At 44.4% G+C, this 15,125-nt stretch overlaps 5 protein-coding genes across 7 annotated transcripts in view; 2 read left to right on the top strand and 3 right to left on the bottom strand.

Annotated features, from left to right (window-relative positions):
• H257_13394 overlaps positions 1-399 on the bottom strand; it is a 2,133-nt gene extending 1,734 nt beyond the window's left edge. Inside the window, exons 1-2 of one of the 2 annotated variants that reach the window (XM_009840894.1) lie at positions 294-399; positions 3-133 (exon numbers count right to left, since the gene is read on the bottom strand). In XM_009840894.1, coding sequence (XP_009839196.1) covers positions 3-103 — 101 coding nt within the window. In that variant the 5' untranslated portion in view covers positions 104-133; positions 294-399. Of the gene's footprint in view, positions 1-2 lie in introns of both variants that reach the window. The other variant, XM_009840893.1, reaches the window with a different exon arrangement.
• A 2,224-nt stretch (positions 400-2,623) lies between these two features.
• On the top strand, positions 2,624-3,911 carry H257_13393 (hypothetical protein). The gene is made up of 2 exons (XM_009840892.1): positions 2,624-2,752; positions 2,825-3,911. Exons 1-2 carry the CDS (start codon positions 2,633-2,635, stop codon positions 3,821-3,823), a joined length of 1,119 nt encoding a protein of 372 aa, XP_009839194.1. The 5' UTR covers positions 2,624-2,632; the 3' UTR covers positions 3,824-3,911.
• Positions 3,912-7,145: 3,234 nt separating this feature from the next.
• H257_13392 (hypothetical protein) lies at positions 7,146-8,134 on the bottom strand. The gene has a single exon (XM_009840891.1). It carries the CDS (start codon positions 8,093-8,095, stop codon positions 7,262-7,264), a length of 834 nt encoding a protein of 277 aa, XP_009839193.1. The 5' UTR covers positions 8,096-8,134; the 3' UTR covers positions 7,146-7,261.
• Positions 8,135-11,050: 2,916 nt separating this feature from the next.
• H257_13391 lies at positions 11,051-12,109 on the bottom strand. 2 transcript variants are annotated; one of them, XM_009840890.1, is made up of 7 exons: positions 12,053-12,109; positions 11,877-11,982; positions 11,723-11,826; positions 11,576-11,651; positions 11,389-11,521; positions 11,258-11,328; positions 11,051-11,212 (listed from the first exon to the last, which is right to left on the bottom strand). In XM_009840890.1, the coding sequence occupies exons 1-7, from the start codon at positions 12,087-12,089 to the stop codon at positions 11,098-11,100; spliced, it is 642 nt and encodes a 213-aa protein (XP_009839192.1). In that variant the 5' UTR covers positions 12,090-12,109; the 3' UTR covers positions 11,051-11,097. The 2 variants fall into 2 exon arrangements, with proteins under 2 accessions (XP_009839192.1, XP_009839191.1); XM_009840889.1 differs by having other exon boundaries at positions 11,051-11,328.
• A 766-nt stretch (positions 12,110-12,875) lies between these two features.
• H257_13390 (hypothetical protein) overlaps positions 12,876-15,125 on the top strand; it is a 3,400-nt gene continuing 1,150 nt past the window's right edge. The window contains exons 1-6 of the mRNA XM_009840888.1: positions 12,876-13,120; positions 13,178-13,454; positions 13,504-13,662; positions 13,804-14,092; positions 14,407-14,533; positions 14,608-14,785. Coding sequence (XP_009839190.1) covers positions 12,920-13,120; positions 13,178-13,454; positions 13,504-13,662; positions 13,804-14,092; positions 14,407-14,533; positions 14,608-14,785 — 1,231 coding nt within the window. The 5' untranslated portion in view covers positions 12,876-12,919. The remainder of the gene's footprint in view (positions 13,121-13,177; positions 13,455-13,503; positions 13,663-13,803; positions 14,093-14,406; positions 14,534-14,607; positions 14,786-15,125) is intronic.

The raw sequence follows: 15,125 nt of genomic DNA, 5'->3' as shown, positions 1-15,125 counted from the left end.
ACTTTGCGATCGGGGGCGACAGCTGCGCCACCACAGCGAGCGGGTGCAGTGCTGGGGCAACGCATACAGGCGCTGGTTCCATGCGACCTGGTCGTCCTTGCATCTGTTCAGGCGCCAACTTTCAGTGTGCTTCCTACAAGAATCGCAATAAGGTTAACATCGTCGGTCGGCGAGGTTGGCACATGCCGAAGGACGACTGCCGCCATGGCCAACGCTGACAGTCATCCTTCACCATACAAACGTCACATGCAGTCGCGTCGATGAGTTACACAAGATAGGACTCATGGACTCACTCTAACTTAGCGTTGAGCGGCGCTTTGCGCTATGTGGGGCCGCGAGGACACACACCTGTACTTGGCCGACATGGCGTCATGCCATTGCAACCAGGTAATACTAAACGTGTTGGGAATTGTATGCACATGAAAATGTATTGCTGATTGTATGCTGGCCAGAACTCTAACCAATCGGTCAAATCTGACGAATAATCTGACTTTAGCGCGCCGGATAGCGTCGACGCTAGAATTTAGAGTCCCGCGGTGGGAGAATTAAACGCTAAAATCTGACTGAAAAAATACAGTTTTGGAGTTTTAGCGCCACGAGTGGGGATGCTCTAAACCCCGAAGTAGATCATAACGTACAGCAACCCCTGGCTAGTCCGTACTTATTACTACGTACATAGTACAATACTACACTACTAGTACCCGCATTCCCGGGGGATATTAGTACGTTGATTCTTCTGTAGTTGCTAAAATTTTCCGAGAAAAATAAAGCCTCACACTACAGATAATGACGGAAATAATTGCCAGCTGGTACTCTTAAACCCCACTGAGTAGCAAAACACTGCACCCCTTAGCAGACACTTGTTATCTACTGTACGGTCAACTTTCTATCTCTATCTCATCCCTTTCTATTTTCATGAAAAGGGGGATGCGGGAACAAGACTCAAACACATCACTATGAAGAGTTAAGGGCCCTTGACGCCTTCAAATCATGGTGTACCATTGTCGAGGGGATACATGCATCTTTAGTCAAGTTGTCGCGTGCGAGTCAACCAGGAACTGCATCTGCCACTTCCACCGAATCAAACGGAGTGTTGATGGGTGCGACAGTTACATATTATTATTCTCTTGAACATATTTATGCTGATATTTGTATGAAATATGCGTATTTTTATTCATCCCCATAATTATTTACTTTTTGCAAAACGTAAATAATTATGGGGATGAATTGCGGGAAATGTGCGATGCAGGTCAGCGATTTCTCAATGCATACTGCACAAGAGGTCACGAAACTCTCCATTCCTCATAACAACAACCAAAACTATGTACAACACCTTATTGCATGTCGCCTGAATCAACAGCTGTAGAGAAAGACAACTTCGAACTTGCCAAATTCGTCGTATTTCAAGAACAAGCGTGTACATGCGGGTAAGATGCCTCATGCCAGAGATAGCTATGTATGCGCAGACCATGCTGCATAGGCTGAGCTAGTAATGGTCTATCGAGTAGTACAAGTAATATTGCTGTAAGTATTACACAGCTCGAGAAAAGCGTCCTCAAAGTTCGCCCATTTTCGATATTTGCGCATGCCGAGATGTCGTCCGAGTACCACAAAAACATGCACGTGCGCAAAAAAATATTTGCATCCGCAAAAGTAAGGAAATATCCGGAAATGCTCAGTTTTCATGGCGCGAAGTTTCTGAATGCAAGCACCACCCACACTTGCAGAGAGCGATAGAAAGCGTGTCAGTACAGCAGCCAATGTCCCTCTCCAACAAGTGGGATGACTGCGAAGAAAGTCTAGATATTGCTTCGCCAACCATGAATGCCTCGATTTTGGCCATCCATAACTTCGTGGTATTAGTTTTTATTCTCCAGTTCCCGCATCTCGCAGTATAAAACTATAGTTTGCCTGGGGGGCGATTGTCAATTCCATTGACACTTGGTAAAGGCTACCGGTATGATTGCAGTTTGGGCTTACGCGTTTTAGGCACAAGGAATAGTTGGATGTGCATGGAACGAGCTGAATTAGCGCACGACATGGGTGAATAACTGCATGTTGAGCACTCGACGCTGTATGTGGGTGAGGTAAGAACTCTCCAATTAATAAAGTAGGCAACAACAATCACTCGAAAGGTGGTCTCAGAATTCCGAGCTGCCTAGCCTGATTTACTGTTAATGCTACAGTAGTAGGGGGTTCGGGACGGAACCAGATACAGTACTTCGATTTGGCCAGTGGAAAAGTTATCACGACAGGTACCCAATGCAGCCACACAGGTGGCACTACAGCCTTATGCGGTACAGGTGAGCTATCCAATTTCCAACTTGGTTCAAGTGATAGAATGTACTCGACTCAGAAGCAGAAGTGAAGCAGCCAAATCAGATTTCGGTCGAACTGGACGTGGCTTCAGAGTCGACCACAATGTATACACTACGTAAACCGATACTATGAAATGGTGTACGTTGTTGTGGATCCAAGAGACACATTTGACCTCTCTTACACAATAACCTTTTCGACTCTATAGTTTCAACTATCTGACTGTGGTTCAATGGCATATCTACAGTACTTCGGTGTACAATCCGTAAACTAACGTTGGCTCCTTCACTTTTATTTTGACAACATTCACCGCAATATGAAGTTCTTTCTCCTGGTGGCCTTCACAGCGTTGGCTTTTGCAGCCGACGACGACCGCCGTGGCAAGCGGCTCATTGCCACGTCCGACACGTCGAAAGTATGGCTCACCCCTTTGGAGGTACATCAAGCTCCCTACCCCCCCCCCTTCTTGATTTCAATATCCATCCTACTAACTGTGATCCCCTCTTAGATTTCAGACTTGGAATCTCGATCGATTGGGTTTGTCGATGCGACAAACGGGGACTGGGACAAACTCGCCGCGTTCAAGACCCTCCGCGAAGAAGTGTTGCATTTGACAGCCAAGACATTCCCCTCTGGCCCTGGCTACAAAGCAGTGGTGGGGGCAGCCATCGCCAAAATCAGCACCGGTGACTTGAAGGCATTGCTGACAGAGTTCGTCACCAAGTTTGCCACTCGGTACAAAAATTCTGCGCAAGGAGCGCAGTCCTGTGGCTGGATCTACAACCAAGTCAAGAAGCTCGTGACAAGACCAGACGTGAAGCTCACAGTGCGTCAATTCAAGCACTCGTGGGGGCAATACTCGGTCATTGCACGCGTGGAACCGGCGGGCAGGGCGGCAGCCTCCCAGGACATTGTTATCGCCAGCGCCCACCAAGACTCGATCAACCGTAAAAACAACCAGCAAGCCCCCGGTGCAGACGACGACGGGTCGGGTACAATCACGATTTTGCAGTCGCTCAAGATCTTGTTGGCGACCAAAGAGTGGGTACCCGTGCGCCCGGTCGAGTTTCACTGGTACTCGGCCGAGGAAACGGGGCTACAAGGGTCGGCGGATGTCGTGAAAGCGTACGCGAGTCAAAAGGTCGACGTGTACGCCCAGATGCAGCAGGACATGACGGGCTGGGTCGCCCCCGGCAAACCCCCCGTCGTGAGTTTCATGGACGACAACACCGACCCCGGACTCACGGCGTTCTTGGAGTCGCTAGTTAACGAGTATCTGGCAATTCCTGCCACCCACGACAAGTGCGGGTACGGATGCTCTGACCATGCGTCGTGGAACCGAGCAGGGTACCCAGCGTCAATGCCGTTCGAAACGAACGTTCGAGATCTCAATCCAAACATCCACTCGACAAGGGATTCGTTGGCCACGATTGATTACAACCACATTGCCGAGTTCACCAAGTTGACGGTGTCGTACATTGTTGAGTTGACCCAAGGGTTGCGTTGAGACGTAGGACCATTAGTAGTAGTACTAATAGTAGTGTAGTTACTGACCTTTGTGGTAACGTTACAGTATATCGTACGAATGTTGTGGACGAAGGTTAGGTGGAACTACTACATACTGTACGTGATGGGCAAAAGAACGAGTGGTGCTGTTGTGGTGGACTGGCACTAGATGAGAAAACGGAGGGAATAATAATAATACACACGTGGCGTTGGGTTGCAAATTGAAAGCCCCGGCAATAATATCGGTTGTTGGTTGGAGTACTCCTCATTGAATTACAGTACTACTGTCCTACTACTGTACTACTTCGAGTACTATTGATGCTACGTAGTACTAGTACTACGTAGTACCCCGAAACCCCATACAGATAACGACGGAAATAACTGCCAAGTGGTACTGCGCAGAATCTTGGAATATTAATATGCAAACGCCATCACTTGAAATGTGGATAATTTCACACATTCTAGCCAATGGGTGACTGTTTTCACCACGACGGCACACATGATGTAATGTCAAGTTTGTATCAGCAAATAATAGAAAATGGCAAGTATTCTGTATCACGACCAGTCGTTTGTTCATAATATCGAACACGAGCAAGAAATTAATTGTAAGTGATGTGTACTCGCCGCAGTTACCAAATGCTCAACGATTGACTGTTTAATGTAGATTATAGAACGTTATACGTAAGCTTACTGTTAACTCAAACAATCGTGACAATCGCATCAATAGAATCTGCGCGAGAAGTCGGCAAAGGGTCAATCAGTGTATACTGGTACTTACAAAATTATACTATTAATAGTAAGCTTATTGAAGAGCTTACGCGTACCGTACAGTACCGGTACCGTAATTTTTGGGAAGCTCTTCAGATCATTGAGGCCTCTAATTGGCTAGACAAGGTTTCAGATCGCGGCGATAAGTGGTACCATATCAGATAGGCATGCAATACCTATCCAATTTTTAATATCTACCCGTGGGTACTTGAAGTTAAAATAGCTGGCACCCAAAACAATGGTCATTTGATCTTGTAGTTTGTAAGAGAAATCACGTCGAACATATTTTAACCTCCCTGGGTCGAAATATGTAGCATGCAAATCAATTCAAGTACTGGGTTGTTATTGAGAAGGACAGTAATAGTACCTTTCTACCCGGTAGAAGATCGGATGCAGGTACCGGTACCAGTACTGTACTGTACATCGAATACGTAGTATACGGTGCACAGCGAATACCAGGATATAACAAATGCCGTCAGTTCTGCCAGGAGACGATCAACAAGCGTGCAACATGAGAGCCTAGATTCTTATATCACGGCTTGTGAAAGACATGTTAACGTTGCAGTAATTCCATGTACCCTGTACAGTATGTACCTGTACCTTAGTGCGTGTAATTTCAATGGGTGTGTGTTTTACGGTATTTCGCCCGACGAAAGTGATTTGATATTTTGACTCTGTTCCCCGTCGTCGTCGTCGTTTAGTTTTGATGTCTCCAATTGGTTGAAAGTTGGCCAATCCGACATCATTTCTGTGACACTTCGAAGCAGGTTACAATTAAAATACAGAGTAGTACTCGATTTGCAAAATAATATTGATCATACAAATTGCTAGATATTTGAAGAGTACCACTTGGCAATTATTTCCGTCGTTATCTGTAGTCCGTAGTACTATTAATACTAGTACTACGTAGTACATACTAGTACTTCGAAGTACATGTCATACATGTATTATAGCACAGTACAGGTAGTACTATTAATAGTATATAATTTAAAAAAATCTAAATAACGTTACTCACAGAGTTAGCACTACTACGTGTAGTACCAGTACTCATTTTTAATACAAACAAAATGATTTTTTATTAAAATACACTCATGGTGTTGCATGTTCAACATTAGAGTGATTTTGCTAACTTTGTTACGTGATATTTCCTGTAAAGTTCCACAATAATGGAGCCTTTCGATGATTAGATTGGGAAATTCTTGATGAATATATTCTGTCAGAATTTCTGACTGGGAATACCTTTCCACACACAGTAGCCAATCAAGACACTTGACCATGGTAACAGTAAATTGACCACTTTCGCTTCATGGATGAATGGCATGGTCGGCACCAAACGTAGATAGATGAGCTGTACTGTAGGAAGTGAGCGAGGATAACGTGTAGGTAAGCGGTGGGATTGTGCCCAACGTACACCAGCCCAGAGATACATCATATTCCTGTGTTCATCGATCACATTAAAGCGGTCGTGTTTGTACGTCGGCACGACGCACACTACAGACTATGGGGATGGTGCAAGGTTACAAACTGCACATATTGCACCTGCTGCACTGGGTTGTTGATATGCGTAAAGATTGGGAGGCGTGCACTACCGGTAGGTGCTACAGAAGTGCCGCAACAACAAACACAGCGGTAGTTCTGCTTAACTGTAAATGTGAATTTCCCCTATAGCAAATGCACCTTCCAACAAGAATTTTCAGTGAAATTGTATTGGAAAATTCGTGTGGATTCTTGGTGCAAAATCACTATTGACAGTCAACGTCAGCATCCAGCGACCTTTTCTTATCCGGATGCATTTATAGAGGTAGTATTGATACAAAAAGTCAATGAAACAATTAGTGACCATCAAGTTTAGCAAGAATTGAATGATACAGTGAAAAATGACGTGCATTCCTGCGTTCAGGCGTTTTATCAATCACGTTTTGGGGTTTCATCGAAAAACAATACAATTGTTTGATTCCAAATAAAATTCCATATACAGGCTGGTACAGGCTGGTACAATTTTTATACCATTTCAGGTTACATTGATAGAATTATTCACAAAAGGTCGATGGTTTATGGTGCACGGGACAGTTTAAGGTGCACTCAAAATGGCCAATGGAATTGCTTGATTTTTGGAATAGCCAATCAAATCACTAGAAAAATGAGATCACCAAAAAATAAGCAAAACCAGCATACATATTTTAAGCTTAAACCGTGCACCATAAACCGTCCCACCTATTTTGCCTTGATTTCAGTGGAAATCGAAGTAAATGAACGCTAAGATGAAGCGATTCAAGCCGATTAAATAAGCAGAAGAATGCCCAAACTTTCGGCTTCACGTAGCACTTCTCAGAATTGAAATCACGGACCTAAGAGCCGAATAAGGTGCATTCTACGACGAGTTCACTTTCAAGCGCACCATAAATTGGCCATTTACGTTAACGTTGACTGTGAAGTTAAGTACGTAGGTTTAGGTTATACCTACGGTACCAAGTTTGTGAGTTGGCCCTATACATTCTTGTACTATCACGACGGCACAACACGACATGGCCAACATACTATGAAAGAAATGCACGTAGGAAAAAAAAAAAAAATACATCATTGAATACTACTACTCACTGGGTACTATGCGGTGCGTACTCGAGTCGTACAAGCAGTGGAGGCACCGTTTCCACTCCATACAAGGCGGAGTTTACACGCGAAGGAGACGCTTACGCTCCTCGGACTTGCAATACTTCTTTTGCTGGCGTCGCTTGTATACCACCACAGCCATAAGACCAACGAGGCCAACGACAACGAGCGACCCAATCGTCCATGCCGCAGGGGCATTGCGATACATTGAAGCCGTCAAGAAGGGGGCGACAGTCGGGTCGGTCGAGTTGGTGGAATTGGTATGTGCTGGGGTAATAGGTGCAATCGTAGTAGTGGTGGGTGCTTCGCCACTCGAAGGGGAGCTGGGGATGGGGGTAGGTTCAGGGGTATCCGGGTCTTCGATATTGTCAGGAGCAAGGGTAGTTGTAGTCGTCGTGTTATCAGGCTCAAGACTGGCGGTGGTGGTTGGTTTAATAGTCGTAGGTTCCGGTGTGGTGGGTTCCGGCGTGGGGGCTAACGTGGGTGTGGAGGTGGTGGTGGGTTCGGGGGTGTCATCACCGTTGCCGATATTGTCGGGTGCAAGGGTAGTGGTGGTGGTCACTGGTTCAGGACTTGGCGTGGTAGTTGGTTCAGTGCTCGTAGTGGCGTTGGAAGGGGGTGCAGTGGTGGTGGTAGGTGCAGCGGTAGGGGTGGGGGTAGGTTCCGGGGTGTCAGGGTCGTCGATATTGTCAGGGGCAAGGGTAGTAGTTGTGGCTGTGATATTCACAGCCTCGGGACTCGCTGTGGTAGTTGGTTCAATGGTTGATGGCTCAACTGTGGTTGGCTCAGGTGTGGGGGCTAACGTAGAGGTTGAATTGGGGAACACTTCATCTGCCGACCCCCCAGACGACATCAAAACCACAGCAAATGCAACGGCAATGGCGGACAACTTCATTATGAGTAGTATCACGTAACCAAGTCAAATTGCACAATGGACATATATAGTCAGTCTATGTCATAACTATGCAATCTCAGCACTCACAGATGCTTGAAAATTCGAACCTCTGTCAATCTCGTGCTTCGAAATCTTTACAGTTTCTGCATGACGATTGACGATTTGCTAGGTCGATGTGCAACCCCTTTTGCTGTGCCCAGTTACGAGTAAAATATCGCTTACTTTTCGCCGAAGAACACGCGGCTTTCCGCTGCTTTGCTTCTCTTGAAGCTGTGTCGACAGTGGTGACTGTCTACTACCTGGTCGCGAGATTTGACTACATTAGACAATAGTTAGTTACCTAAGGGACTTTTGTAATCGAACTATTCAAAATGCCTTTGCCTTCGTGTCGACTAAAAAAATACTACCCTAGATTGGTTATGGGAACGACTTGAACAGTTAGCTCTACATATAAGTATGCAGCATATACAGTACGACTACTACTGTAACGGCGGTATAGTACAGCAGTATTCTCATATCCTTTCGACATATACAGTTCCATCAGAGGTTCCGTTGTAAAATCGCTTGACCAGTGATCGTTCCACGGAACAGAGCTCGATTTGCACAGACGCGGCATAGATGCTTTGTAGTGATATTATTCTAAAGTTAACATCGAGCTCATTTACGGACGCTAAACGCACGAGGAAGTCCCTTGATCATGCATACTATACGTATATCCTTAGCGTGTATGTTGAATAACAAACTCACTGTACCTTGTAGTAACGTTATTGGCATCATTATCACAATCCGTGCCAATTTCGAATGATCAAGACAGGCTCGCAGTCATTATGCATGATACAGTTGCACAAACGATTATCATCCGGATATCTCAAAACAACAGACGACTATCATCCGGATATCTTGCAATGAGCTTGGTTATGGGGGAGATCGCTAGCTAAGCCTATGCATTTCGGTCAGTTTTTTTACCTGCACAAGCACCTTCGTACACGTAGTTGTGTGGACTTACCCACCAAAATCGAGTCAAATGTGGAAGGTTGACGTTCAAACGCAGTTGTTGTGATGAATGTACTGGACTGTCGTAGGCTACATAGTACATCGCTGGAATTTGAATGGCTGGTATGCACGATATATATACACGTGGCGTACGACTAGTATTTAGCAGACCTAATTGTTGACATTTGTAGTACGCCGTCTTCAACATCAAGGACTACGGGATACTAACTAGTACTGTACTACATGACATTTGAGTTTGCGTATGTGCTAGACGTAGCCTGGTTAAATAGTACTAATAGTAGGAGGTACTAAGTGTAGTGGGACCACAAGATTATTGACGGTGCTGAGTTTACTGCTAGTTTCTGACCAAATCAGGATCGAGATGAGATCTTCGGAGATCGACTGCACTTTTGATTGAAATTTTGAGCTAGCCAATCACAGCCTGACAACAATAGTGTTGACAGTGGTCAAGAGCATCCACGACCCTTTTTGTCCTTGTATTTGAGGTTCTAAGAAAAAATATATGAAATTCAGTAGGCATTCGTAGTTTTCCTCCGTCTATTCTGCCTTTAAAATACCTTTATTCACTATATTTTTCGAGTAATGGTCGAAATACCTTTCAAATGTCGCATGAAAAACTCGCATAACGTTATAGATTGTAATCTTGAGTTATAACGGCTACACAATTATTTAAAATGGTCAAATCCAATACAGAACTTAAGTGTAGAAGAATGCGTCATTAAAATGAAAACTGTAAGAACATATTATTATTTCTAATAAAATTGAAAGGGTCGTGGCCACTGTGAAATCCATTCACCAACCTTGCGACCTCTGAAGTTCGTGGATATTTTTCATGGGGGCTTTGTAGCCTGTGACGAACATCTCACGATTCCCTTGCTTTGAACTCATGCCCAAGCGTGCGATATGTTAACGGCGTTCAAACGATAGTACTGTAGTTATGGTAAGAAGTCATTAGAAACCCATTGGGCCTTGAAATAGCTCTCTCCCATTTACTTTGGAGACTTGGAAGTGGCCCTCACAACTTTCACTTGTCCGACGAACAAGGGGATTGAGTGCCAGGACGCCACGTCATGTTCTATTTCCATCAACTTCAACCGCGCCAGATCAAATTCAAGCTGTCCCCTACCGGTATGTCGGAGAATAAAATGCATAGTTATCTACTTCGAATTCATACAATAATAAAGTATAAATCGAGTTGTTACATTTGTAAACTTCAATACAGTATACATATATGCGGTTTCAATGTCACTTATATCTGCCTCTCTCGACAATGCCCACCAATAAGGACAACGTATTATTGTCAAGTCGCTCAATCGAATGAGAAGCACCAAATCGGCGGACAATCGATTGACCAATCAAAACCCAGAACACTAATCAAGGTCACTCCATAATATTGACGATTCAGCACAAAAGTCCAAATTTTGGACCAATTTACCCAAAATTTGGACTTTTAATCGCCAATATCCATCGATCGATTATTTGTACTGAAGTTTATGACAATAAAACAATATTTTGCCCGTATACGTTGAGGCTGAATTTTTACTATTATCTATTTTTATGTAATAGGTGCTTTTCATTGGCTATACTTCATGTAAACTTCGCTGGGCCATCGTTGTAATAACTATTATTAGTAATAATACGTGTTAATAGTACTGTATGTAGTATTATTAAAGATATGTTTGATTGACACTATCCTATTGTCAAATCGATTCGAATCGATTAATGAACCGCCTAAGCCAATGAAATCATGTTCTGGTGAATTTCTGCCAATCCAATGCACTGATTTAGTGCTCTGAACAATTACCCTTATGCTAATAGTACGAAGTAATTAGTGTATTAGTGTATACTTCGTATATACTAAACATTGTATAGTACTACGTAGTATAGTTTGTACAAGCTTCAATATGGCGTCGAAAGCGATTGGCTATTTGTCTAATTTGAGTGCACAGCGAAATAGTATATTTGTTTATGATACATATGAACAATGTTTATAGATACGATGTCGTTCGTCGGTGGTTAACTCGAAACAATCTGATCGAGTCTTCCAGGCGTGCCATATGCATGTCCTGGAGGCTTTCATGGCGCTTCATCCATGCGCGAGACCTGCGAACACATTGAATGATGGACATGTGCGAAACCAATATATACCCCGAGGTAGTATCACTGAGGCAGTCTCGCTCAGGTAAACTGGCTGGCAATGAAGGCCCAAATAATATACCCTATCGATAACTCATTGAACCCAACACATGTCCCCATGTATATATGTATGTACACTGTACCTCGGTGGTGTGGCTAATGACATTGAACAGCGACGGCCCGCCATCTTGTTCGAGGTACCCGCAAGAAATCCCCCGAGGCTGAATAGCATACACCCCAACAGACGACGCGTTGTGTTGTCGCTTAAAGGAGAGCCTACCATGATGGATTGAGCAAGGTAGAGATGGGTGAAGGGGCATTGCATAATACCGGACGAAGCAAGCTGGAAAGTACCCGAGCTTGATGCGAAACTCGCGATTCAATGGCAACCTGACGTCAGTTTTGACTGAACAAGTCGTTAGTGTACGTCATGCTTGCAGTACATAGTCATAGGGACCCTCACCATCAGTACCGTACCTGTGATGTACTCGCTCCGCTTGTCGTCCACTGCCAAACTGATGTCGACGGTCTGTGCGCTCTTGTTGAGTATCAGGATTTCTCCCACGAGTGCTTTGGTATCTCTACATAAAGCGCTATTGACAGAGGTAGAGCAGCGGTGGGATGCACATACAATCGGGCGACCAAGACTTCGACGGGTTTGGCGAACGACGCCCAGTACGTTTTCCGCGTGTAGGCGGCGAGGTTTCCCACGGGATGCTCAAAGGACGACCCTGTGGCTACTCCGTGGTGCCACACATATCGTCAGACTACCTTCATGCACCCTATCATGCTCCACGGGCGTCGTACCTCGACAGATCGTAAACCCGATCACAGCTTCCTGCATGTGTATGTGCCTCCTCAACGGCGAAATCGAATTTCAAAACATTATCCGGATTATGTCGGATATCCGGATACCTTCCCGCCTGTACTATTAATATTAATAGTATTGTCAATTTAGGGTGCGTCTGGTAACCGGAAATATTGCAATATTCAGGCCCAAAACGCCATTTTGGGGCCGAATTCAACATATCTGATCAAAATTGAAACATGTCTTGCTGGAAGAGGTTTAACCCAAATCCAATAATTCCACGTGGGATTTACTCGTCAAAGAGGTCCAAAACGCCATATTACAAAATGGACCTTTTACCTCCATTTTGAAAATGGCATTTTGGGTTAATCCCATTTTCCGAGAAAATGGAATAATATTTTTGAAATGTTACCAGACGTAACAGTTTTCGACTAGTACATACTAACCATCGTATTTATATAGGGGGCGATGAATAATGGAAATCATATTCTCGTATACTCAGGAGTACTGTATGTACTAGTACAATAGTAGTATTGTGACACTTATTTATCACCCCCTTCAAAATACGCTCACAATATCTACCTGTACCTTATAGGCTGAATTTGTTTGTATAAATACTTTATTTGACTTGTATTTGGTATGATCAATTAAATTGGATTTATTTTATTCTCCAAAACCCGTGACAAAAAGTCATAGGGTAGGGGTACTATTAATAGTACTGCGAGTAAGAACTATTCATAGACCTAGAACTACTACGTAGTAGTATATCGACACCATATTTGCAGCGGGGTCTATAAATAAGCCTCATCAGAACGAATTTCGCTTTTTCGGAACACCGTTGTAACGGCAAAAGTTCCGATAACGTTATGCCGCCAACTGAAGTTCTTGATGCTGCCGCCGACAGTGTCGTGGACGACAGCGCGGTTACAGATGATACATCCCCTACACTGTCCATGGATAGCGCGGATGAGTCCAATGTCCTGACCATCCATGAAGCCATTCAGCGGGTCGGGTACGGCACGTTTCAGAAGCGTCTGCTGCTCGTGTCGGGGCTCATGTTCATGGCGGTACGTACGTACTCTTCCATGTCGGTCGTCGCTCTGTCTTCATACTCGTCATGTCAGGACGCGGTCGAGGTGATGCTCTTGAGTTTCCTGCAAGTGCTCGTCAAGGACGAATGGCACCTCACGTCCACGCAACAAGCCGGGATCACCGCCGCCGTCTTCGCCGGCGAACTGCCTGGCGCGCTGTTCTGGGGCTTCTTCGCCGACAAGTATGGACGTCGCCTCGGGTTCCTCCTCAGTGCCTTGTGCATCGCCGTGTTTGGCATTTGGTCGGCGTTCGTGCCGACTGTGTGGTGGCTCATGGCGTGTCGCGCCATGGTGGGCTTTGGCGTGTCTGGTAATCGTTCGCTGTTCAGTGTACCGTCCACTGTACTGTATACTCTTAGGCGCGCTCGTGCCATTTGATCTGATGGCCGAATTCTTGCCAGACTCGGAGCGGGCGCGGGTCCTGCTGTTATTTCAGCTGTATTGGACTGTAGGCATTGCGTTCGTAGCGATACTGGCGTGGGTGGTCATTGAATCGTGGGGCTGGCGGTGGCTCACAGGTCATGTTATGGCCACGACACTAGTGGTCTTATGCTGGTTTTATGCTGGTTTTATCAAACATAAGCATATCTGGACCGCGGCATGTTAAGACCAAGTTTGAGATTCTTCGGCCTTTTATATAAACATGGGGTTCCGGATAGGTTTATGTGCGACACCGTTGGTGTTGGTACTGTGCTCGTTTCCGTGGATGCCAGAGTCCCCGAAATGGCTGGTCGATCAACATCGATACGACGAAGCGATTCATGTACTTGAAGCGACCGCCAAGCTCAACGGCACCACTTTACCGTACAATGTACGCATCCGCCCCCTGGAATCCAAAGGTGTAAAGGAGCAGGGTCGAGTGATTGGGGAGATTTGCAGTCGCAAGCTGTGGCGAGCTAGCACCATGTTATTTCTCACTTGGCTTGGGTTTGGCCTGAGTTATTATGGGTACGAACTACTACTATATGTACTGTGTGCATGAATCCAAATAATATATATATATATTGGACTTTTGGATTTAGCTTTTGATCCCATGGAAGATTGTACACAAACTATACTATAGAAAATAGAGGATACTTCTGATTGGAGGAACTGGGCTCAAGACTGTTTGATTGGTTGAAATTCGACAGAACGTGATTTGATTGGCTTGATTTATTATATAACGATGACGTTCGTTCATAGTAGCAGGGTCTCATAAACTATTTCTAATATTTCGTATGTCTAAACTGCTGATCTATATAAATATATATTTATATTTATAGAATCATCTTGCTGTTTCCACGTATCTTCAAGCCGGAAGACGGCCAAACGTTCAATTACACGTGCATCTTCCTCGCGGCCGTCGCCGAAGTGCTCGGGGTCTTTCTAACCATGACCATTGTCGATACAGTACGCTATATATATATATATATATTCTTCCAAAACGCCCCTTTTAAACTAAATTCTCCTATTAAACAATATAGGTTGGACGACGGCAGACCCAAATCGCATTGTACTTCGTGTGTGCTTTAGCTGTGTTTCTATCGGCTCTGGACTTGGATTTGGTCTCGTTAACGATCTTAGCGATGGCCGCACGGGCTTTTATTATGGGCGCATCTAGTACTACTTGGCTGGCGACGCCCGAAGCCTTCCCTACACATGGTACTACTAGTAGTAGTAGTAGTAGAACTAGTACTAGTACAGCTATACTACTTCAATATCTAGTACAAGTTCAATGATGTACTATGGATAGTCTGACTCACACAACAGGGATTGTTTGTCTATTGATTAACAACAGGGATTGTTTGTCTATTGATTAACAACAGGGATTGTTTGTCTATTGATTGAAATGAATAGTTATATTATTAATAGTATATGACAGACAGTCTTTTTTGTTTGTCTATTGATTGAAATGAATAGTTATATTATTAATAGTATATGACAGACAGTCTTTTTTGTTTGTCTATTGATTGAAATGAATAGTTATATTATTAATAGTATA

The sequence above is a fragment of the Aphanomyces astaci genome (assembly GCF_000520075.1).
Source record: "Aphanomyces astaci strain APO3 unplaced genomic scaffold supercont1.48, whole genome shotgun sequence".
Lineage (NCBI taxonomy): Eukaryota > Oomycota > Saprolegniomycetes > Saprolegniales > Verrucalvaceae > Aphanomyces > Aphanomyces astaci.
This window is presented reverse-complemented; position numbering and strand designations above follow the sequence as displayed.